At 53.3% G+C, this 24,049-nt stretch overlaps 2 protein-coding genes across 5 annotated transcripts in view; both read left to right on the forward strand.

The window, feature by feature from the left end:
• The first annotated feature begins 6,537 nt into the window (after positions 1-6,537).
• Positions 6,538-10,971, forward strand: CAMKV (CaM kinase like vesicle associated). Of its 2 annotated transcripts, XM_040628153.1 has the most exons (11): positions 6,538-6,632; positions 6,740-6,871; positions 7,052-7,126; positions 7,332-7,470; positions 7,603-7,723; positions 7,871-7,946; positions 8,045-8,181; positions 8,343-8,421; positions 8,655-8,742; positions 9,041-9,152; positions 9,264-10,971. In XM_040628153.1, exons 1-11 carry the CDS (start codon positions 6,538-6,540, stop codon positions 9,620-9,622), a joined length of 1,413 nt encoding a protein of 470 aa, XP_040484087.1. In that variant the 3' UTR covers positions 9,623-10,971. The 2 variants fall into 2 exon arrangements, with proteins under 2 accessions (XP_040484087.1, XP_008701994.2); XM_008703772.2 differs by having other exon boundaries at positions 9,041-10,971.
• A 1,344-nt stretch (positions 10,972-12,315) lies between these two features.
• LOC103674812 (TRAF interacting protein) overlaps positions 12,316-24,049 on the forward strand; it is a 21,126-nt gene continuing 9,392 nt past the window's right edge. The window contains exons 1-7 of one of the 3 annotated variants that reach the window (XM_040628793.1): positions 12,316-12,563; positions 17,753-17,810; positions 18,329-18,412; positions 20,455-20,494; positions 21,313-21,440; positions 22,644-22,738; positions 23,239-23,352. In XM_040628793.1, coding sequence (XP_040484727.1) covers positions 12,466-12,563; positions 17,753-17,810; positions 18,329-18,412; positions 20,455-20,494; positions 21,313-21,440; positions 22,644-22,738; positions 23,239-23,352 — 617 coding nt within the window. In that variant the 5' untranslated portion in view covers positions 12,316-12,465. The remainder of the gene's footprint in view (positions 12,564-17,752; positions 17,811-18,328; positions 18,413-20,454; positions 20,495-21,312; positions 21,441-22,643; positions 22,739-23,238; positions 23,353-24,049) is intronic. The other 2 variants (XM_040628792.1, XM_040628794.1) reach the window with 2 other exon arrangements.

The raw sequence follows: 24,049 nt of genomic DNA on the forward strand, positions 1-24,049 counted from the left end.
TCCCAACTGCCCCCGGGTCCCCTTCCTCCCGCGAAGCAGTCACTAATTTCCATGACAACGGAGAGTTCTTTATGGGCGACAACCTGAAGGGGGCTGGGCGGGGCTGCCGCGGGGTGGGGGAGGTGGCTCCAAGCCCCTGGGGCCCAGGAGCCCCCTAGCAGAGATCCTGCTTCCTTGCCTTAACGTGGGGGCCAGCGGGGGGTTCGGGGCACCGACTCAACGCTGCGCGGTGGGGGTAGGGGACGCACATGTTTCTGCTGGGAGGTGCGGGGCTTGTGCTCACACGTGTGCCTCCCGCATGTGTGTTGCTGTGCCAGCGGGGGCGAGTCAGCAGTGCCGGGGAAGGGGGTCAGGGTGGCACCACGGTGGGGAGCAGGGCCCCGGGCTGGGGAAGTGGGGGAGTGGACAATGAACAAATGAATTTCTGCCTTCCCCAGCCTGTAGTGTCTGGCAGAGACCCTAGGCTCTCCCAGCCCCCCATAGCTCTGCCAAACTGCTTTTGTCCGCACCCCCTAGACAGAGCCTGCTACACCAGCTTTCCTTCTGGGGAGCAGGGCCCTCTATCCTTCACCAAAAGCTTAGTCTGCTGCAGTCCAGTCCCTGTCCTGCTGCCCCCCTCTAAGGCCCAGACTTTGAGCCCCCCCAGGACCACTTAGGAAGAGCTGGTTCTCCCCCTCCCCCCACCCCCACCTTCCCAGTTGAGTTTTAGCCACCTGCTGGACCCCAGTTTCCTCAACTGGGAAATTGGTGTCTAATCCCCTCAGTGTCAGGCTGGGCGCCGGGGGTGGGGCACAGGTCTCTCTGCCTTTCTTTTACAGCATTTGGTGTGAACCCCCAGGTGCCCAAGTCTGCCTTTCCCATATCTGCTGCTGACCCTCCTCTCCAGCCCATGTCCTGGCTACCACTCACTAGCAGATGGGCAGTCCTTGCCCTGGGAGGAGGATGCAGAGTCCATGATCTCCATCTAGGGAAACTGAGGCAGGGGGTTGGTGCTGTGCAGTTGTTTCTGGGTTTTTTAGGGTGCTGTTTCTGGCCTCCCTGACAGGATCCACTGTTGGAAAGGGGGATGGCTGCAGCAGGGAATTAGGCTGACCTGCAAGAGGGGCCCAAGGGACCCAAGGCCTAGGGAGGACCACAGATAAGGGGGGCGTGGCTGGGGAGTCAAGGCACTTGGCTGGGCCAGCTGAGAGGAGGGGCTATAAAGGGAAGCAGCCAGGTCTCTAAGCTTCATTTCTCCCACCACACTGGTGCCTTCCACTTGATGGACCTGCCTTTCCTAAGCTGCCTGATGACCGGGAGAGGGGCCATGGAATTCTTCTGAGGGGACTGCAACAGCTGACTTCTTCTCCCAGGCCATGGTTGTGCCTCCCACACCAAGTCCAGGGCATATCTGAGGGATACAGGAGGGCTCTGTGTCAAAGGTCCAGGAACCACGGGCAGCTCCTGCCCAGGTGTTCAGAGCACATGGCTGACGGGGCCTTAGGACTCTGCTGGGCACCCATAGGCCCCTTCAGACCCCCCTGCCCGCCTTCCCCACCTGTGTCATTGTGCTTGTGTCCTTTTTATTGTCACCTCTTCTCCACTTCCATCACAGTTTCTGCCTTTGTCCCTCTCTGTCCCTGCCCCTCTCTCTTTTCTAAAGTCTCTCAATTCCCCCACCTCCCCTTCCTTGATGGGGCCACGTCACAGAACCCATGGGGAAAGAGTCGGGCCAAAGTCGCACGGAATTCTTGGAGAAGGGGTTTGGCCAACACCTCCCCCCTTCCCCTTCCCTTTGTTTCAATACTTCCACCGCCATAGCAGTCCTTTGCTCTGGGGCCTTCCCCTTCGTTTCCCTCCTCCACCCACAGGGAAGCAGGGACCCCAGGGGATTTTCCTTCAGGGGTTCAAAGACTGGGGCCCCGGGTGCCTGGGAGAGGCCAGTTGGCTCTTACCTCTGCCATGCCAAGTTCAAGGCTGAACTTTATGGACGCAGCACTGGATTGTATGCCCACCCTTGAGACTGGAGAGGCCCCCCTCTCCTTATTCCATCATTAGACGGGAAAGCGTCAACAGCAGGAACTGCGGACCATGATTTGGCTAGAGCCTGAGGCCAGTCAGGGCAGCCCCCTGCCCATGTCCCAGGGCGGTGGGCTAGAAGCTTGGCTCTGCCTCCCGACACCAGACCCTGAGAATAAACTCTCCATTTCCCCCCCTCTTTCCGGTAGACCTAAGCTGTGAGCCCGGCAAGGCTTGGGCCTAGGCATGTCCTTTGCAGCAGGAAACCCAGCCCCAGTCCCTGAGAGAGAAGAGCAGGGGAGGGGAGGGGGTACCTGAAGGCTGGTGTTCACAGCTGCCACTAAATCGGGAGGTGTTGCCCACAGTTGTCGGGAGGGAGCTGGAGGCCTCTTGGGCCCCTCCTGGCCTCCCAAGATTTACCGCAAGCTCTGGAACTCCACATGGGAGAAGACCAGGGCAGCAGGAAACTTGTTTATGGCTATGAAAGGTGGGGCCTGAGTCAGGCCGACCCCAGCGGAGGAGGGGACAGGACTCCAGTGCAGGACCACAGGACCTCTGGAGCCAGACTTCCTTAAGGCTGCAGTAGGGCCCCTAGGGGACCCTTTATTACCAGGGCCCCAACAGGCAGAGGCTCCCTCAGGGTTGCCTGAGGCTCGATTGCCCAAGCCCAGGGGTCAGACCCAAGGAGCAAGCAGTGACTGGGGAGCACTTGGCCCTCAGGCACCCTTCGAACCAGCTAGAGGGCAGTGGCAGTGCCAGGCTCCGCACTTCCCCCAAGCTCTCTTTGGACAGCCCCCCGTGCACACTGTTTCTCCGCAGAAAATGGAAGGAGCCATGTCTCTAGGGAAACGGCCGCTATGGGGCTTTTGTGCCCTCCCGTGTTCCAGTGTGGACCCAAGGCACAGCCCAGGTCCAGAGTCCGTGGGAGGAGAGCTCTTCACTGTTGGGTAGTGGGTCTGGGCTGTCTGGGCCATAGGGGTGAGAAAGCAAACCCCTTTCTGCCTGGCCTTCCACTGTTCTTGAAGCTGTCCCTCGACTGCTCCTCCCAGCTTCAGGGCCAGGGCCCCCTTTGCTGCCAGCAGGTGCCAGGGGCTGGTGCATACCCCGGCAGCCTTGCGGGCAGCAGTAGTGGGTAGCAGATGGTGGAGTGGGTGAAGATGGAGGGGACCCCTTTTCTCCTGTCTTCGCCCTGGGGCTAGGTTGGGGGTGGAGACAGATGAGTGCATTAGACTGGTGAGGGGACGCGGTACTGGCTTTGATCAGGGCCCCCATGGTAGGGGGAGAGGCGGATCTGCCCCTGCCCCAGCCGTGAGGTTTTAGGGTATGGATCCAGGCTGCTCTGACTGTGAGCAGAGGCCTGGATTTCTGTGGTGGGAGGCAGACGGCAAGACCAGCCCTGGGCTCTTGTGGGCACAAATGCATACACATGGCCGAGGGCAAGATCAGGCATGGGCATATATGAAACCTCCCCCGCCACGTGGCAGAGCACGGAGCTGTTGGAGGGGGGCGGGGGGAGGTGGAGCTTCTGGAACGTATCTCAGAGAAGGGCCGTTTTGAGTCTGGAGTGTCAGGATCATTTTAGACAATTGGTTGCACCAACAACCTTATAATGTCAGAAATCACAATGAAAGAAGGAAGAAATTAAGCCCTTGTCTGGACACCTAGCCCATGTGGAGGTTGCTTTGCAGGGAGGCCAAGGTGGGCAGGGCCCTCGCCGGTGCCCACACTCCCTGCCATCGAATGGACACCGTTGAGCTGGCGAGTCACCTGTTGTTGGATTTTAGGTAGTTGCTGATTTTTTTTTTTACATTATAAATAACTCTGCCGTGACAAATAGGATACTGATGGGAGGCTTTGGGGGAAGGGCATTCCTGCCACCAGGAACGGTGTAAGCAAAGCAACAGAGCTCGACAGCTTCCTGGGGGGCCCGCAGGCTAAGATACCACCCTCCCGCCCAGTACGTGGTCCTTGGATTCCAGCCTGGGAAGGGAATTGCAGTGCGTTAGAGCCATTGAGGGACTGGTACGGCCCCTCCCCCAGATTGTTAGGGCATAGAGCTGGGTGGCCGGCAGTGGTGGGTGGCTGTGCCTCTGCTCTCAGCTGTGAGTGTGGGATTCCAGCCACATGCTCCTCTCCGGCAGACGCAGGAGCAGGGCTGTGACCATGGTGGCAAAGACACGCAGTCAGGGACGATCTTCAAAGCTTCTCTTGTTTGCCTCTGCAGTGCCTCACAAGAAGGCTTAAGCCCTGGCTTAAATTGCCGATGAAATGCATTTGCGTTCCCTGAGCCCCAACTACCCGGATGAAGGAATGATGGAATTTATTCCCTAATGCTGAAGGCAGATTTGAGGGAAAACTTCCGGGACTGTGACCCCTCGGAAGTGGGTGGCCTCTGCCTGGGAGCAAGCGAGCAAAAGCCAGGGCTGGCCACGGGGCTTTTGTGGGTCCTGGCTTTTGAGCCTGGCTGGAAGAGTCGCTGTGACCCAAGCTACTTCCTCTGGGGGCGGCTTCCTCCCTTCTCCACTTCCTCCTGGAGCTGGCAGTGACTGCAGGTCGGGGAGCATCCAGGTGGTCGGGGCCATAGGCAGGGCCCTGTGCACAGCAGGTGCCCCTCCGTGTGGAGAATATGCCAGGTCAGCAGGGGCAGAGCCGTGGGAATGCAGCCTTAGTGCAGAGCTTGCCACGGCCCCGGAATCCCCCTGACCGGGCACTATGGAGGTCCAGACACGGTCACCAGGTCCCCTCCTGAAGTTGACCTCTAGCAAGAGCTGCATGTGCCCTCTCCTTTGGGTGCTGGAGCCGGTCCCCCCAGCACCGCACGATCCACGGTGCCATGCCCCAGGTGCCCATTGTAGTCAGCTGCGTGTGGTCACCTTTGTGCCTGGAACACCCACCCCTGGCCAGGGACCTGTGCCCCGGACCTGACATGCCCAGGTCTCCTGCGGGCCCCGGCAGTGAGGCACTGGCAGGCTTGTCTAGCTTTTCCGGACCATTACCCCTACATGCCTCCTGGCAAATCCTTCCCCTCTAAGGCCCAGCCCTGATGCCGTTTCTTCCTCAAAGCCTTTCCTCACTTCCACCCAAATGGTGGTTCTCTCTCTGAGGAAACTCTCCAAGCACTGTGCCTGAATACAACGTTTATTAAATCAATAAAGGTAATTGTAGTAAAAATTCTTTTTTTTCTTTAAAAGATTTTATTTATATGAGAGAGAACATGAACATGAGGGAGAGAGCACAAAGCAGTGGGAGGCAGAAGGGCAGATGGAGAGGGAGACGCTGAGCAGGGAGCCCAGCGTGGGGCTCGATCCCAGAACGCTGGGATCACAACTCGAGCCAAAGGCAGATGCTTAACTGTCTGAGCCACCCAGATGCCCCTGTAGTAAAATTCTAACAGAAAATTAATAAAAGATATAAATCTGCCCCTCTAACACCTAATTCTTTGCCCCAGAGAGCACTCTGATTTTCTTAGGCGTCTTTCCAGAATTGAGTTTGTGACTATACACTGTTCTATAAACTTTTAAAAATTTACCCAAATAGCAGCATCCTTGACCCATCATTCTGTGCCTTGCTTTTCCATTTAACATCTCAGAAACTGTCCAACTGCAGCACATTTTGCTACTATAGTCTTTGTAATAACTACCAAGTATTCTTTCATATGGATGGCCATAATTTTTTTAAAATTTTTTATTTATTTACTTAGAGAGAGCGCGAGCAGGGGGAGGGGTCCAGAGAGAGGCATGTTTTGAACTCTGTACCAATAGGGTCACGTTCTACGTAGTCTTTTGTGTCTTCATCACTCAACACTGTGTTGGTGAAGTTGGGGGATAGCCGTAGCGCCTTCATTTCCATTGCTGTGTAATATTCCATGGTGTGACTGTGCCATATTACGTCCTGCTGCTGGTGGCTATGTGGGCTGTTTCCAGTTTGGGGCAATTACGAATGTTGCCACTATGAGCATTCCTGTATGAGTGGCCTGCTGCCTAAACGTATGTATTTCTGTAAGGCATATATTTAGCAGTGCAAATGCTGGTTCATGGGGCATGTTCAACTTTAGCAGTTTTACCAAACTGTTTTCCAAAGGAGAGACTTAGCCTCCACCAGCAGTGCTCATGTTCTCCATGTCTTTGCCAATGCTCGGTGTCTTCAGACTTTCAGAGATGGCTATCTGCTGGGTGGGTGGTTATAGCCCCCTTCACCTGTGTAAGAGCTGAAATGTAAAGAAATCGTTTGGTAGGTCTTTTGTTGTTGTTGAATGTATGCAGTCCAAAACGATTCCCTGCTATGTCAGTTTAATATGTTTTTCGTAAGTGGGGGCTGTTGTGGTTCAGGCAGCTGAGCCGAGTGGCAAGAGCCAAGCCCAGCAAAGCAGGGGTGGGAGCCTGACCAGCCTCTGGCCCTTTGTAGCGCAGTCTCTGTGCCTCGCTTGGTCTGAGCCAGGCTGGGGTCTCCCAGAGGCATCCTCTGTATTGCGGGGAGAAGCCTCCGTGTGGCGGTGCAGCTGAGCCAGACTCCATCCTGCCCGCAGCTCAGAGCCTGGCAATGCCGTTTGGGTGTGTGACTCTGGGCGATAAGAAGAACTATAACCAGCCGTCGGAGGTGACTGACAGATATGATTTGGGACAGGTCATCAAGACGTGAGTGCTGGGTCTGGTGGTCCAGGGTGGGTGGGCAAGGGCCAGTGAAAGGGGAGCAGAGGGTGGCCCCCACTGAGGCCAGGGCTGAATGGAGTGCTTGCCGGCAGTGAGGAGTTCTGTGAGATCTTCCGGGCCAAGGACAAGACGACGGGCAAGCTGCACACGTGCAAGAAGTTCCAGAAGCGGGATGGCCGCAAGGTGCGGAAGGCGGCTAAGAACGAGATAGGCATCCTCAAGATGTGAGTGTGAGGCCTAGGGGTAGGGTGGCGGACGAGGTAGCGGAGACGGGTTCCAAGGGCAGGGGGCCTCGAGCAGTACCAGCCTCTGGCCAGTTAGTTTGCTGGGGCCCGCAGTGGCAACCAGAGCCTCTCTTTGGGGTTCCCCCAGCCCTAACTCTTGGCCCCTCTCCCTGCCGTCAGGGTGAAGCATCCCAACATCCTGCAGCTGGTGGATGTGTTTGTGACCCGCAAGGAGTACTTCATCTTCCTGGAGCTGTGAGTGTGGGCCTGGGGTCCCAGGATTCCTCTGGCCTTTACCTGCTCTGCCCTCTGCAACCAGGGAAAGCCCCCTTTCTGGACCCTTGGGGTCCTGGGTCCCTGTGCCTGGCCCAGCCAGCTCCCTGGTGTAGGCAGCTGCCCGAGTACTTCTGCCCCACCCCCCATCCTGCCCACGCCGGGCTCAGGGGCTGGTGTCCCTCAGGGCCACGGGGAGGGAGGTGTTTGACTGGATCCTGGACCAGGGCTACTACTCGGAGCGAGACACGAGCAACGTGGTGCGGCAGGTCCTGGAGGCCGTGGCCTACCTGCACTCACTCAAGATCGTGCACAGGAACCTCAAGGTGAGGCCAGGAACCGGGTCTGTCGGCAGCCAGCCTGGGGCTGAGGTGGGCAGCACCTTGGGGTCTTACTCTAGCCTCTGGGGTCCTCATGGAGTCTTTCTCTGCCCCCCATGTCATTCCTGCCCGGAGCAGCTGGAGAACCTAGTTTACTACAATCGGCTGAAGAACTCAAAGATCGTCATCAGTGACTTCCACTTGGCTAAGCTAGAGAACGGCCTCATCAAGGAGCCCTGTGGGACTCCCGAGTACCTGGGCAAGCAGGGGGTGGGGCAGGGGCAGGGTGGGAGACAGCCTTCCAGGAGTGGCTCTGGGTAGGGGGGAAGGAGGTCTCTAGCCCAGGAAGTGGGTGTGAGTGGTACCAGGCCTGATACTGACCAGCAGACGGACACTGTGTTTGCAGCCCCGGAGGTGGTAGGGCGACAGCGGTATGGACGCCCTGTGGACTGCTGGGCCATTGGAGTCATCATGTACATCCTGTGAGTGAATGGGCCCGCAAACAGGCTCACAGCCAGGCCGGGCGGGGTCCTGTGTCCATGGCCTTCCTGGGTGACCCTCCCCTTTGGCCCCCATGCAGGCTTTCAGGGAACCCACCCTTCTATGAGGAGGTGGAGGAAGATGACTATGAGAACCATGACAAGAACCTCTTCCGCAAGATCCTGGCCGGCGACTATGAGTTTGACTCTCCATATTGGGATGATATTTCACAGGCGGGTGAGGAGGTGCCCAGCGTGTGGGTAAAGGGAGGGGTTGGCGTGGGGGACCTGCTGTCAGCCTTCTCTGCTGGACTCTGCTCCTACCTCCCAGCCCACTCCTCACCCCTAGACGGTGAGATGAGGTGCCCGTGCCTAGCCTCTCCCTGGCTTTGTCCCCAGCCAAAGACCTGGTAACCAGGCTGATGGAGGTGGAGCAAGACCAGCGCATCACTGCAGAAGAGGCCATCTCCCATGAGTGGTGAGCAGGGCCCATGGAGGACAGAAGGAGAGGCCAGGTTTCCCTTGGCCTCTGTCCTCCTCACATCTAAGAGCCCCCATCCTTGAGGCTTTGAGTAGGGGCTGGGGGTGCCCAGAGCTCAGCCCAGCCCAGCGGGCCTGCCTGGTAACCTCTGATCTTAAGAGAAGAGGGCTGGGCAGTCTCCATGAAGGCCTATACCCCCTCAGATCCAGATGCACTTGCACCCTTTCTAGGATTTCTGGCAATGCTGCTTCTGATAAGAACATCAAGGATGGTGTCTGCGCCCAGATTGAAAAGAACTTTGCCAGGGCTAAGTGGAAGGTAAGGCTTGGATGACTCCCTTTCTTGGACTGATCCCAAGAGCTCCTTCTGGCACACACAGTTTCTTGCCTGTATCACACCCCTGCAGCCACTCAAAGGCGTTCCTTCAGCCATGAGATGTGGCTGTAGCCACCGTCACTGCCTTAAGTGGGTGTGCTGAACAGCTGGGTCCCTGGCCTGCTCTCCTGGGGTGGTCGGAGACTTTGGCTCAGAATGGTCTGGCTTTGGCTCTTGCCAAGGAATGGATCTGGCTTCTGTAAGCCTCACTCTGGGCCTCTCTCTGCTGTTCTCCTTTCAGAAGGCTGTCCGAGTGACCACCCTCATGAAACGGCTCCGGGCACCGGAGCAGTCCAGCACAGCGACAGCCCAGTCTGCCCCAGCCACAGACACTGCCACCGCTGGGGCTGCAGGTGGGGCCGCAGCTGCAAGTGGGGCTGCCCCAGCCCTTGGGGGCAGTGCCACCTCAGCCACAGCGGGTGCTACTGCTCTTGCCTCAAAGAGCGATAATGTAGCCCCCGCAGACCGTAGTGCCACCCCAGCCACTGATGGCAGTACCACCCCAGCCACCGATGGCAGTGTCACCCCAGCCACCGACGGGAGCATCACCCCAGCCACCGATGGGAGCATCACCCCAGCCACCGATAGGAGTGTTACTCCAGCCACTGATGGGAGAGCCACACCAGCCACGGAAGAGAGCACCATGCCCACCACCCAAAGCAGTGTCACACCAGCCACCAAGGCAGCTGCCACCCCTGAGCCGGCTTTGGCCCAGCCGGACAGCACAGCCCCCGGGGCCACAACAGGCCAGGCTCCACCCTCTAGTAAAGGGGAAGAGGCTGCTGGCTATGCCCAGGAGTCTCGGAGGGAGGAGACCAGCTGAGTGAGCAGGCTGGTGTGGGGCAGGGGGCGGGCAGGAGGGTGGGAGAGTGGAAGAGGGGCTTCTCACTGTACATAAGAGTCACTGGCATGATGCCCTTGCTCCCTCCTGCCCCTGCCTCCCAGTGTGGGGCATGTCTGGGGGCCACGGGAGAGCAGTCTCATCTCCTGTGTGTATGTGCGTGAGTGGTGGGCAGGCCAGAGGCAGGACCGGCCCCAGCCCCTGCATGGATTCCTTGTGGCTTTTCTGTCTTTCGCTAGCTTCACCAGTTTCTGTTCCTTGCGGGATGCTGCTCTAGGGATACTCAGGAGGTCCCTGCTCCCTTTCCCCTCCCCTTTTTGCCTCACAATTTCCCCAGGCAGGCCCTGCAGGTCCCATCCTCTCCCAGGCCCTAAACTTGGGTGGCCTTGCCCTGAGAGCTGGTCCTCCAGCGAGGCCCTGTCAGCGGTCTTAGCCTCCTGCACATGAAGGTATGTGCCTGTGGTATGTGGGCTGCTCGAAGAATGGGCACAGGCTGGTATAGAGAATGCACAAATCTAGGGCAGTATGCTTTAAGACAAGACTGGTCGCATGGTTGGGGGCACTGCTTGGTAGCTTTGGGGGTCGTCAGAAGTGAAAGAGAATGAGTAGGGGGGTAGAAACGTCCACCTTTGTTCCTGGAAACTTCCCACCAATACCCTTGTGCTATTTCCTGCCCTCCTGGGTTCTGCAGTGGGTTGCACTGTGCCCTGAGCTTCACGAGCCTGTAAGGGGAAGGAGGAACTGTTGGGATGTGGCAATGAAAACTGGGAAGGCAGAGTGCAGGCCCAGTACCTAGTGTACCAGCCTAGCTGGGTCCTTACCCTGAGCCAGACAGGGAGGGCTGATATCCCTTGGCTCTCCTCTGATCGTGTCCCTCAGGCTCAGACTACAGTCCTCTCCATCCCAGGGGGCCTGCCACATGGCAGTGTCCCATAGTCTAATTTGGGGGTTTGCCCTTCACAGGGGCAGATTTCTTCTCTCCTAATTCAAAAATAAAATAGAGAGGAACCCCCCCTCTATGTCTGTGACCCATTTCCCCTTCTGTCAAGGCTTAGAGAGAGGCCCAGGTGCCTCTGAGCTATGCTGAGTTGCTTTTTCTGGGATGAGGAAGTGGAATAAGGCTCCCCAGTTTCCTGATGGAGGCTCCTGGCAGGTGCCCTTTGTCAGACCCCACCACAGCTTGGGCAGGCAGCCACACTGGTCCTGGCCTTTGCTCGGCACTCCAGTGGCAGTCCTGCCCTTCTCCCTGCATGCCTGTGGGTCTGCTCTGGTGTATGAAGGTCGGTAGGCTAACTGTGTGCCTACTGAACCTGGCAAATAAATGTCACCCTGCCAAAGCCTCTGGCCATCCTCTTGCCTTTTGCTTCCTCTGTCTTACTGGGGAGGGGCCCCTGGAAGGCAGTGGGGAGGGAAGAGGCTGGGAGCAGGTTCACAGATCTGTGCCTAGTGCCATGAGGATTGCTTGGGCTGAGAGTACAGATCATTCTTTACCACTGTGTGTTCCTTGATTGTGGTGGTGGGCCCTCTGGACTCTAGAAGTCCATGTAGGTGGTGGGCCCTGTCCTGGGCTTGTGCCAAGGAAAAACCTCTGGGCTGCTGTTCTGACAAGACCTGTTGAACAAGGAGCCCTTGTCTTGACTTAGGCATACAACTGAAACTCACCAGGACCACCCACCATAAGGAGAGACCTTGCCCGTGGCCAAAGTGGGTTTCCCTGGGTTGGGGAGAGGGTGCAGGGTGGGCAGTGCACAAAGGTTCTATGCTGCCCTTTGTGTTGATTCCTCCTCCCTGTGAACAACGCCTGTGCTTTGCACACAGGCCCAAAGAACTTCACTCTGGGTCTACTTCAGGTGGAACAAATCAGCTTTACATCATGGGGCTCTACATAAGGTTTCTTCTGTACGAACACTGCTAGAAATAGTTAAGCATGAAAACTCCTAGGAAGACTTGTTCCAGTCCTGACTGGCCCAGGTGAATTCACCAGGGATGCTGCTCTTTCCCAGGGAGGACCCCAAAGTTAACTTCTCTGATGTGGGAATCAATAAAAGGGTTTGTTAGTCACTGGTCTATGAAGCATCTGGGCCTCCAAAATTCTAACCCCGCTACAGTCCAGAGGCATGCTGATCCTCCTGGGAGCTAAGAGCTAAAGTCAGGATACTGGCCCTGCCGCCTCCAAACTTAGGGATAAAGCCAGAGTAACTTTGGGGTGTCCTGAGAGGTTAGGACCTGTGTCCATCTTTCTAGGACACTCAGAGCCCAGGGCTGAGAGGGTGGAGCATTCTTTTAGTCTGTGGGAACTACGGGCTGCCGGGCGCACGGTCGAGCAGTGCCCAGAACCCAGGGGACCGCTCTCCACGGGGACCATCGTCCCACTCCCCTGCGGCTTCGGTCTTCTCGATTCTCCCGAAGTGCAGAGAAGGCTGCCCTGACAGAACAGGGCTGAGGAGCCCGTGCCCGGCGCGCCTCGCACCAGATCTGGCTTCGCACCGTAATGTCTTGTCTTGCCCCAGAAAGGGGCTCGGCGGCGGCATAGCTGCTGCGGGTACCTGCCGAATGCTTCCGGGAGCCACTGGAGCGTTACTGATGACAGATCCAGTCCCGCGCTCAGCCCCAGGATTCTCTTCGGTCGTTAAGCCCCGCCCCCATGGTTCTTCCAATCCGGACCCAGGCTCCGCCTCCATGTTCCCTATTACCACTTCCGGTCCGTTCCCGGAAGTTGCTCAGTGGAGCCAAATTTGAAGCCAGTGGGGGACGCGGGGGCGCGGCCGCGAAGCCGGAGCGGTGGAGGTTTCCTTGGCTGCCTGATCCCTTTTAGACCGGTCATCATGCCTATCCGTGCGCTGTGCACCATCTGCTCCGACTTCTTCGACCACTCCCGAGATGTGGCCGCCATCCACTGCGGCCACACCTTCCACCTGCAGTGGTGAGTGACCGCAGTGGCGGGGCCAGGCTCTCGGCCTGGTACGCTACAGAACTGTGGGGTGTCGGGTCCCCGGGGGGAGCCCAGACAGGTGATTAAGACGGCACTAGACTGAGCCTCACGGTAGGTTCCCGGCATGGGCAGAGGCGGGTCTGGACAGGCTTCCCGGAGAAGGTGACAGCTGAACTGAGTCCAGAGAAACAGAGTTAGTTCGGTGAAGATAACGTAGGGGGTTCCTTGATCCGCTAGCAGAGAGATGTGACTTCAAAATTATTAGTTCGGGCGGAGGTGAACTCTCGCCAAATTAACGAGGCCTTTTATTTCTTCGAGATAAACTGGTAGGCTTCTGGCTATCTGATTTGTTGTGGTTTGCTTGATGGTTTGGGATTATTCCACCCAGAGTCATCTCGTTGGTCAGACACTCTGACCAATACACTCCAGTGTATTCACTGACGCCAAGAAACCCAAGATAACATGGAAGGAAGGGCAAGGGAGCACCTGGATGGCTCAGTTGGTTAAGCATCTGCCTTTGGCTCAGGTCATGATCTCAGGGTCCTGGGATGGAGCAAGTCTGCTTCTCCCTCTCCCCTGTGATCTCTCGCACTCTCTCTCCCAAATGAGTAAATAAAATCTTAAAAAAAAAAAAAAAAAGCCAAACAAACATGGAAGGACAAAGAGGTGCTCCCTGATCCAGGCATCCTGCTGACCCTTGGAATGTACAGCTGGTGAGGAAAGATTGCCCTAGCAGCTGTGGACTAGCCAATTCAGAACTCTTTTATAAGATGAAATATAATTTACATACCATATTGTATTAGTTTCAGATGCACAACGTATTGATTCAACAATTCTATACATTACTTGATGCTTACCACAGTAATTGTGGTCACCGTCTGTCACCGTACAACAATATATTTTTTTAAGATTTTATTTATTTATGGGGCACCTTGGTGGCTCAGTTGGTTGAACGACTGCCTTCGGCTCAGGTCATGATCCCAGGATCCTGGGATTGAGCCCCCCCATCGGGCTCCCTGCTCAGCGGGGAGTGTGCTTCTTCCTCTTCCACTCCCTATGCTTGTGCTCTCTCTCTCTGTCAAATAAATAAATCTAAGAAAAAAATTTATTTATTTATTTGAGAGAGAGAGAGCGCGCGAGAAAGTGCAGAGGGAGAGGGAGAAGTGGGAGCCCAATGTGGGGTTCGATCCCAGGACGCTGGGATCATGACTCAAGCGGAAGGCAGATGCCCAACCGGCGGAGCCACTCAGGCGCCCACCATACAACAGTACTACTGAGCATAGTTCCTAAGCTGTACGTTTCATCTCCATGACTTATTTATTTTATAACTGGAAGTTTGTACCTCTTAATTCCCTTTATCTATTTCCAGAACTTTTTTATCATTCCAAACAGAAACACTGTACCAATTAAATGACAACTGTCCATTACCCACTCCCCGTTGCCCTTGAAAACCTCTATTTTACCCTCTGTCTCCTTGAATTTTCCTATTCTGGGTATTTTGCGTAAGTGGAATCATACAATACTTCTTCTTTTGAGTTTTGCTTACTTCACTAAGCGTAATGTTTTCAAGGTTCATCCATGTTGTAGCATGTATCAGAATTTCATTCCTTTTATGACTAAAATTCGATTGTATGGAAATAACACATTTTGTTTATCCCTTGTTAATGGACCTTGGGTTGTTCCCATGTTTTGGCTACTATGAGTAATGCTACTATGAATTGGTTTAGAAGTATCTGTACAGGGGCGCCTGGGTGGCACAGCGGTTAAGCCTCTGCCTTCGGCTCAGGGCGTGATCCCGGCATTATGGGATCGAGCCCCACATCAGGCTCCTCTGCCATGAGCCTGCTTCTTCCTCTCCCACTCCCCCTGCTTGTGTTCCCTCTCTCGCTGGCTGTCTCTATCTCTGTCAAATAAATAAATAAAATCTTTAAAAAAAAAAAAAAAAGAAGTATCTGTACAGGGGCGCCTGGGTGGCTCAGTCGTTAAGTGTCTGCCTTCGGCTCAGGTCGTGATCCCGGCATTATGGGATCGAGCCCCACATCAGGCTCCTCTGCCATGAGCCTGCTTCTTCCTCTCCCTCTCCCCCTGCTTGTGTTCCCTCTCTCGCTGGCTGTCTCTCTCTCTGTCAAATAAATAAATAAATAAAATCTTAAAAAAAAAAAAAAAAGAAGTATCTGTACAAGACCCTGCTTTCGTTCCTTTTGGTTTATACCTGGAGGTGGAACGACTGGATCCTATGGTAATTCTATGTTTAATTTTTTGAAAAACTGCTTTACTATTTTCCACATTGACTGCATCATTTTATATCCCCACCAGCAATGCACAAGGGTCCAATTTCTCCACATCCTTGTCAACACGTTATTTTCTGTTTTTGTTTGTTTTTTATAATAGTTATCTAGTGGATGTCTTTTTTTTTTTTTTCTTTTTAATGTGTGTGTTTACAGCTATCAACTTCCCTCTTAGCATGCTTTCACTGTATTCCATATGTCTTGGTTTGTGGTGTTTTCATTTTCACTCATCTCAAGGTATTCTCTAATTTCCTTTGTGATTTCTTCTTTGATCCATCAGTTATTTAAGAGTGTGTTAATTTCCATGTATTTGTGAATTTGGCAGTTTTTTTCTGTTACTGATTTTCAGTTTCATTCCATTGTGATGAGAAGAGAGCCTCTGTATGATTTTAATCTTTTAAAATTTATTAGTACTTGCTTTGTGGCCCAACACATGGTCTAGCCTGGAGAATGTTCTGTGTGCACTTGAGAGAAATGTGTATTCTGCTGTGACTGGCTGGAGTATTTGTGTGTTAGATCTAGTTGGTTTGTGTTGTTCAAGTCCTCTATTTCCTTATTGATTACTTGTCTGATTGTTCTGTCCATTATTAAAAGTGGGGGTTATTGACATCTCCAGCTTTTATTATAGAACTATTTCTCTCTTTAATTCTGTCCAGTTTTCTTCCATATATTTTTGGGCTCTGTTGTTAGGTAAATGTATGTTTATAATGTTATTTCTTCTTGTTGGATTTTACCTTTTATCAGTATATAAAGTCCTTCTTTGTTTTTTGTAACCTTTTTTGACTTAAGGTCTATTTTGTCCGACAATAACATAGGACTTCCGCTCTCTTTTAGTTAGTGTTTTTTTACTTATCCTGTTTGGGATTCATTATGGTTCTTTAACTTGTTGAATGGTTTCTTTAATTAGTTTTGGAGAATTATCAGCCATTATCTTTTCATGTATTGTTTCTATCCCATTATCTCTTTTCTTTTCATATTAGTTTCTCATTCTGTTACAACAAATTACTTCTAACTTGGTGGTTTAAATAAAACACAGATTTATTATCTTGGAGTTCCAGAGGTCAGAAGTCCAAAATAGGTTTACCAGGTTATAGTCAATGTTTGTAAGTGGGGATATGCCTTTCTTGGCTTGTGGCCCCATTTTTCATCTTCAGATCTCTCTGTATGACTCTGACATTCCTGCCTCACTTAAGGACCCTTGTGATTACATGCGGGCACACCTGAATAATCTCTCTGTTTTAAGATCCTTTTTTTTTTAAGATTTATTTATTTTTTTATAAAGATTTATATATTTATTTGAGAGAGAGAGAAAGAGCGTACAAGCTGAAGGAAGAGGCAGAGGGAGAAGCAGACTCCCCACTGAGCAAGGAGCCCAACATGGGGCTCCATCCCAGGACCCTGGGATCATGACATGAGCCGAAGGCAGACACTCAACCTACTGAGCCACCCAGGCGCACCCTGCCTCAAGATCCTTAATCACATCTGCAAAATTACTGTTGTCATATAACATGAAATAGTCACAGGTTTGAGAAATTAGGACATGGACTTCTTGGGGAAAGTGCATAATCCTACCTAATGCTTTCTTTTTGGAATTCCTTATTATATTCTCTAGACCTTCTCACAGTATTTTCTTTATCTATTATCATCCCTTGTATATTTTTCCATCTTTTTGATTCTCAGTTTTTCTCTGACCTATCTTTTCATTTTACTAATTCTTCATCTGTGCTTAAACTGCCATTTAACTCGTCCATCAAATTCTTAATTTTGGCCATTTTGTTTTGTTTTGTTTTAGAATTTCTGTTTGGTTCTTATTAAATTCTGCCATGTCATTTTTTATTCTGTAGTTCTCTACTGACATATTTTTTTTCTTTTTAAAAATAAACTCTGCCTCCAGCACGGGTCTCAAACTCACAACCCCAAGATCAAGAGTCACATGTTCTACCGACTGAGCCAGCCAGGTGCCCCTCTAATGATGTTTTCAGTCTTGATTTTTTTCCCCTAAGATACTGTGTTATGTTGTGTCTGACAATTCCCATATCTGAAGTCTTTGTGCATATGCTCTGCTTTGTACCTGTGCTGCTTTTTTCCTTGTCTATTTACTTTTTTTAAAAAAACTAAAATGTTTATATAAATGGAGTCATACGTGATATACCTTCTTTTGTGTCTGGCTTCTCTTCCTCAATGTTATGTGTGTGTGATTCATCCATAATATTGTTCTTAGTTGTAGACTCATTCATTCTCATTGCTGTATAATAGTCCATTGTGCCTGGCTACCTTTGAATTGATCTTGTACCTAATATATGGAAAATTATTTATAGAAAAAAATTGAGGCCTGGGATGATGGTATTATCTTCCAGAAAGGATTCTGTTTCTCCCTGGTCCCCCGTGGGAGAGTCTAATAGTAGGAGACTAATTAGACTTTAAGGCCTGAGGTTTTGTTGGACTGCTCAGATAGACGGTACGAAGCTGGACTGTACTTTGCTTTTACCACTACGTGCATTTACTTCTGGTTTTACCCTTATGCTGAAAGTGTAGCCCTTTGGAGTCCCAGCGTAAAGTGGGGATGTTGTTAAAATCCTTATCTCTGAGGGACCCTGGGCTTTGGCTGCTGCTCCCTCCTCGTCAGAGCCTCGAATGTTGACAAAAGAGCAGCTTAGGGGTCAGGAGGGCCACACCAACAAGGCCAAAAAAAGGGCCAGCTGCTCAGAGTGCCTGTACCAGTGAGGCCCCTTGGGACGTGCTGTACCACCTGTGACACCGCCCTCCTTTGTGGTCAGGCATCAGATCGAGGAGGAATAAGTCAGACACTGTTGTGGTCAGGGGGACTGCCTGGCCTGTATGTCTCTATCCAAGCAATGGCTCACCAGTCTGCTTCTCTACTTCTCATTCCAGCCTAATTCAGTGGTTTGAGACAGCACCAAGTCGGACCTGCCCACAGTGCCGAATCCAGGTGAGGGCAATGGGCAGAAAACACCTCAGCTGAAGATATCTTTTCCTTGCCAGGGAGCGGGAATCAGGAAAGACCTCTGAAACTGAACAATATCTTTGACCTTTTTGGACCCTTCATGGTTTGAGGCTGATTAAGCCTTACTTGTGCTTTTGAGTGGCTCAGGAGGCCTGCTTATGCCCAAGGGCAGATGGACTTGTTGCCCAGCCGGTCTTCACCTCGGTAAATTTGGCCTCCTTCCTTGCCTTTCCCCATCCTCAATGCCCACTACCTAGAGTGGGGGAGTTTTTTGAACAGTTACCACATGGGTCTGCAGTGACATGACTCTAATAACCACCAAACCAGTGGCATCCGCGTGGGGTTCCTGTAGGGTTACAGAGCTCATCTGATTCCAAGGGATGTGCTATGAAAAGTGAGGCCCGAGAACAGGCCTGGCTGCATGTTAAGCTGCACGTACATCCCTGTCGTCCTTGCACATGACCCAGCTATAGTGACATACTCTCTCTTGTCCTTCCATCCAGGTTGGCAGAAGAACCATTATCAATAAGCTCTTCTTTGACCTTGCCCAAGAGGAGGAGAGTGTCTTAGATGCAGAATTCTTAAAGGTACCCGGGATTTATGTCATTCTACTGAATCCCAAGCCCTCTGAGAATTTACTTTCTGCTCCCTCCCATGGTAGGTGTGTAGACTGTGGAGATGGAGTCTGAAGGGAGATTCGTCGAGGTTTCAAGGCAGAGGAGAGGAGACCAGAGGAAAAGTGATGATAAGATCTGGTCATTGGAGAAACACACTGTTAGGGAAGAAAGGAGCCACAGGACCGAGCCTTCCCCCTTGGGATTTCAGAGCAATTCCCACCAAAGGCCAGAGTGTCTCTCCTCAGTTCTCTTACCTGGAGGAGTTCTACAGCCTCCTTCCCAGCCCGCTTTGCTGCTTGGACAGCTAGAGACAGATCAGAAAACTCTTCTGGTCCTCAGCCGGGGAAGGTGTGTGGACCCACTATTCACAAACCTGGCTGTGCCTCAAAACTGTGGGGAAGCTTGGTATATGTCCAGGTGCCCGAGTCTTTCCCGGGCCAGGAATGGAGGGCAGAACCCCTGGAATCAGGATGTGAGCCAGGGCAGAAACCCGCAACTCAGGGGAGAATGGGTGGTTCCCTCCTACACTTCTTCCCTTCAAGTCCGAGATTTAACTTTCTTTGTGCACCAAGGACTGGCCCAAACCTCCTGAGGAAGTGGGATTGGGGTTCGCAACGCACCTGGCCTCTGAGGGTTCATTTGCTGGGCATCTGTCAGCCCAGGGTTCATTTGGCCTTGGCGCCAGGGTGCCGTGATGTCCTTGGAACCTTACTGCTTCGAGAACGTAGAGCTTTTGTGCTCGAAGCCAGCATGTTCATCGTCATGGTAACTGCTCCTGGTTTTAAGCTTCGGCCTCCCTGTGATAAAGACAACAAAGGCAGCTTCGTTTCTTTCTGGCTTTCAAAGCCAGATTTAGGAGACAGAGAGGCAACATCTTGAGTAGTTTGGAGCAAGGGCTTGCAGGCACGTTGTTTAGGGGTGGGAGCCAGGCGACTTGGGGGAGCTTTAGATTGGTGTCCATTCCCTGGCAGCCCATGCCTGCCCTTCTCCACCCACCACTTGCACTCCAAGATGTTCTGTCTACACTGAGCCACCCAGCCACCAAAAGCTGTTGCCCTAGAGTCCTGGGTGGGGATTTTGACAGCAGGGAGCTTATCCATCTACCTGGGCTGGGCTTTAGTATCGGTCACATGTGAAATTCTGAGTCTTGTATTGACCTGGAAAGGGTGATCTGGGGGAAGATTGGCCTGGATCCCATCCAGCTGCCACCACGAACCCTTGGCCAAGCCTTTCAGTCCTGCAGTGCCTGGTTTTCCTGCTTATGGGAAACTTCTCTTGCCCACAGGGATGTTGAGTGCTCTGGACTCGTGAATGGGAGATGGGCTCATTTCTGCCCCGGCCTCTCAGTGGTTCTGTGGCAGTGGCTCTGTAACTTATGCACAGGCTTTGAGAGGTTCTTTTGACCCTCAGAATAGTCTGGTTAGAGCCTAGCACGTGTGAGGTTTCATCCAGAGACACCACTTTGTCCCAGCTTACCTACCTTATTAGGGTTGGAAGGTTTGTGGTACACAGAGCGAGCTCAGAGCTTGGAGAGAAGTAGACTGTGAAGCAAGCAGGACCTGGGGTGGAGGGAAGGAGTAGTGACCCAAGGGAAGGAGTGGTGACTCCCCGTGGCCATCCCAACTCTGTGTCCTCAGTGAGTGCGGCTGAAGCCCAGAGAGTGTGAGGGCCACCACAGGGCCAAGGAAGTGATGGAAGGCTCTGCTGTGAGACTGATCACACAGGTCCAACTTCACGTCTCTTGCCCCTGTTCTGCCTCCTTCCCTGTCCCAGGGTCTTGTACCTGAGATTATTTTCCTCCATCTTACCTACTTTTAAAAAAAGCATAGAGATAAAGCAAGACGTATCTCTCCACTGTTGGCTTGGCTCAACCGTGACATATAGCAGGGTCTGTGCCTCCCTGGACCTACAGGCCTCGTTGCCCCCTCCTGGATCTCCCTGCAAGCCTTTTGGGATGCTGTGTGGAAGCCAGGTATGATGCCTTTCTGCTTATTGTGGATATTGCCTTGTAGAATGAACTGGATAATACCAGAGCCCAGCTTTCCCAGAAAGGTGAGTTAGTAAGAGATAAGGGGCCCTGGGAAGCCCCTGACCTAGGTGCTTGGGGGAGAGGCCCTGGGAGGAATGCCTCCAGCCTTCTGGTGAAGCCTGGGACTCTCCCTGCTTTGTATATCCAAGAGTTTTGCCAGCTCTTGTGATTGGCAGGAAAGCAGAGGAAAGGGAGGTGCCTCAATCTGTCCACCTAGGCCAGATGAGCAGCTGCTCTTTGTCTGAGCTTCTTGCCCAGGACCGTGGCCGGGAGGGGGCCACCAAATTGGATAGAGTATTTCTAGGGGAGGCTTTGGCTGCTGAGTTTGGCAGGAAACCTGCTTGAGTTCTAAGATGATGAATTAACTAGACCCATGGGAGCAGGAAACCTTTACGCAAGGAGTTCTTTTTTTTTTTTTTTTTTAAGATTTTATTTATTTATTTATTCGACAGAGATAGAGACAGCCAGCGAGAGAGGGAACACAAGCAGGGGGAGTGGGAGAGGAAGAAGCAGGCTCATAGCGGAGGAGCCTGATGTGGGGCTCGATCCCATAACGCTGGGATCACGCCCTGAGCTGAAGGCAGATGCTTAACCGCTGTGCCACCCAGGCGCCCCCTACGCAAGGAGTTCTAAGCAGTAGAAAGAGGGTCTCATGCCCTGAATGAAGAGACTCTGGCTTAGCTTCCCCAGTTTGGTGCGTGCCAGAGAGAGAAGCGGGCTGCCCAGCTTGCTGACCAGACTTGTTCCTTACCTGGCTCCGGGGTGCGGTGCTGGAGCCCAAGGGCTCAGGTTCTTATGCCGGTGGGTGAATGGGCCTTCCCCCTTCCCACCCCTGCTGCAGAAAAGGAGAAAAGGGACAGCCAGGCCATCATTGACACCCTGCGGGACACGCTGGAAGAGCGCAACGCCACCGTGGAATCTCTGCAGAAGGCTTTAGACAAGGCCGAAATGCTATGCTCCACCCTCAAGGTGGGTCCCCGGGTCCTGTGGGCACGAGTCGGTTGGGCTTATCTTCTGGTTCTGCCTTGGTCCTTACCTTCGTTTGTGCGGTTATAAAATGGAGGCAAATCCCTTCTTGCCCGGGCCTCCCATATCGTACCCATCCGCCAAGGGTCATATTAGCTGCAGGGATGGGTTTTGTACTAGGTAGTCTGAGGAGGTGAGGCCTGCCCAGCGCCTCTCAGAGGGGCAGCTCAGCCAAGACCTCAGTGAGGCTGGACCTTGTTTCCAAAGTGGTTTGTACTCCACTGATGAAACCAGACTGAAGAACCTTCCATGAGCACTCTAGTCCTTGGCTGGGCTGCTCTCTGGAGCCAGATCAAACAGCATCCCAGGGAGGAGCAGGGGGCCTTTGAAGTCAGCTGTGCTGAGCTGACCGGGCAGATCAAAGCCTGCAGAGCAAGCCGCTCTAGACCCAGATGAATTTTGTATCAGCCTGGGTTGGTGAGCCTCTTGCTCTCTAAGGGGCATGAGGCGATTGATCTGAACCCGCAATTGATATTCTGGCCTCGTAAGAAAGAGCAGTCCTTGCTGGATGCCATTTGAAAGGGAAGGGAGCCATCTTTGTGAACAGACAGAGCCCCAGGGTGTTCGTTGTCTCTGTTCCTGCTTGGTGGCTGGGCTGGATCACGTGGCCTGGCCGGTGGGAGGGAAGGAGTGAATCAGTAGCTGGCTGCAGAGCGGGCGTCTTTGATGGCATTCCCAGGTCAGAGATGGAGTGCCTTTGTGCTGAGGGCAGCCTGGCCAGCTGCCTCTGGTTCAGCTCTCCTGTCCTGATTGATAATTGTCCTTGGGTCTAGATGATGGATAATGAGACCTGGATTTGTGTTTCTTCAGCTACCTGCACGACATGCACCAGGGGCCCTTAAGCCACAGGACCTTGGCAGCCCACAGTGGGCATCTAGATAGCGGCAGTGGGACGTGCCTGGGGTAAGACATATCTTAGGAGTAAGCAAGCAGGGAGGTGAGGAAGCAGTTGGCGTAGGGCCTCATAGCAGAAAAAGCACAGGCCAAAGTGGGGCCCAGGAGCCTTCCTCCCTGGGGACTGGGGACACATGGTTATCAGCATTTGGAAAAGCAGACAGTTCTAGAGTAGAGTTCTCGGGATGACTTTAGCCATGGTCCCTGGGATCGTCCAAACAACAGGTAGGCATGGGTGTGTTTGCTCTTCAGAAGCAGATGAAGTACTTGGAGCAGCAGCAGGACGAGAGCAAACAAGCCCAGGAGGAGGCACGCCGACTCAGGAGCAAGATGAAAACCATGGAACGGTGAGCCTGGAGCTGGGGACGGCTCTCTGCCCTGGCTCCTACGCCCCCCCCCCCCCCGCGGGCCCAGCTCTCAGGACTGCAGTAGGGATTGGATTCCCTCTGTGGCCCAAATCTCCGTAGGCCATGTGGGGCTCAGGCCAGCTGGGTGTGGGCCTCGCTCGGCCTCGGTGGGCCCTCCACTTTCCGTGGGGCCCCTCGCCTCAGTCTTCCCTTTTCCTGTTGCCCGTGGCCCAGTGACCTGGCAGGTCTCTTGGTCCAGAGACCTTTCTCCAAGGATCCCTAACCCTGAGGACCTGTCAGCACCTGTTCTTCCCCAGCAGCGTCCCTGCAGCTGTGTTCAGCTCTGCTGTAGGGCTTTTCTTTGGGTAGACCCGCCTGCTAAAGCATCCTGGCAGGCCAGGCTGTCACCATAGCAACAGCAGCAAAGGAAGGCAGAGCTGCACTGGGTACCTACCCATCAGCCTCCAGATTTTAAATGCCGTGGGCCGGGTGTTTTTCAGGATTGAGCTCCTACTCCAGAGCCAGCGGCCCGAGGTGGAGGAGATGATCCGAGACATGGGTGTGGGACAGTCAGCGGTGGAGCAGCTGGCTGTGTACTGCGTGTCCCTCAAGAAGTGTGTACTCTGGCCCCTCTGGCCCTGTCCAGGAGCTAAGCCACAGCACCCTCTCTGCTGCCTATCTCTTCTAAAGCAGAGCAGGCAGAGTTAAGGGAACTCGCTGCCTCAGTTTGAACCCTGACCCCACCTCTCTCCATGTGGCCAGGAGCCAGTTTCTTAGCTTTGGACCCACAGCTTCCTGAATGGAGATAGTGAAAACTTGCCTCATTGGGTTATTGAGAGAATGACTGTGAATATAAATGTAATTTCTAAGAAGGTTGACACCACTCTCTGAGCTATAAGCCCCATCATGATGAGTGGAGCCTGTTTCCCATCAGCACTCCCCGACTCTGCCTGACTTGCATCCAAAACTTTGCTCAGATTCTCCACTATTGTGGGTGTGAGGTTGGGGGGAAGGGGCACTTGGCTAACAGGCACGGAGGATCCCAGATGTCTCCTATGAGGGCCAGGTGGTATAGGGGGCCTCTTCGTGAGGCCTTAGGGAGGGCAGGCCTTCCCGCGCACCCTGTCCAATCACTGGTGCCTGCAGAACAAGCGGGAAACAGAGACTCTCCCGCTCTCCTTGAGCAACCCTCCGCAGCACCACCCTGTTGGGCTCAGGTGTCAGAGGAGGCCTGAGAACTGGCTGAGGGGACAGCCTGGGCTCTGTGTGTGGTGCTGTGGTGCGGTCTGACCAGCAGGGTGCCCCATTCTG

This window comes from Ursus maritimus, unplaced genomic scaffold (assembly GCF_017311325.1).
Source record: "Ursus maritimus isolate PB19 unplaced genomic scaffold, ASM1731132v1 scaffold_14, whole genome shotgun sequence".
Lineage (NCBI taxonomy): Eukaryota > Metazoa > Chordata > Mammalia > Carnivora > Ursidae > Ursus > Ursus maritimus.

Bases quoted from the DNA above. Each gene is read 5' to 3' on its own strand.
- CAMKV (XM_008703772.2), top strand. From the start codon at position 6,538: ATGCCGTTTGGGTGTGTGACTCTGGGCGATAAGAAGAACTATAACCAG. The intron at 6,633-6,739 runs GTGAGTGCTGGG...GCTTGCCGGCAG, and splicing joins TTGGGACAGGTCATCAAGAC to TGAGGAGTTCTGTGAGATCT. The intron at 6,872-7,051 runs GTGAGTGTGAGG...CCCTGCCGTCAG, and splicing joins GAGATAGGCATCCTCAAGAT to GGTGAAGCATCCCAACATCC.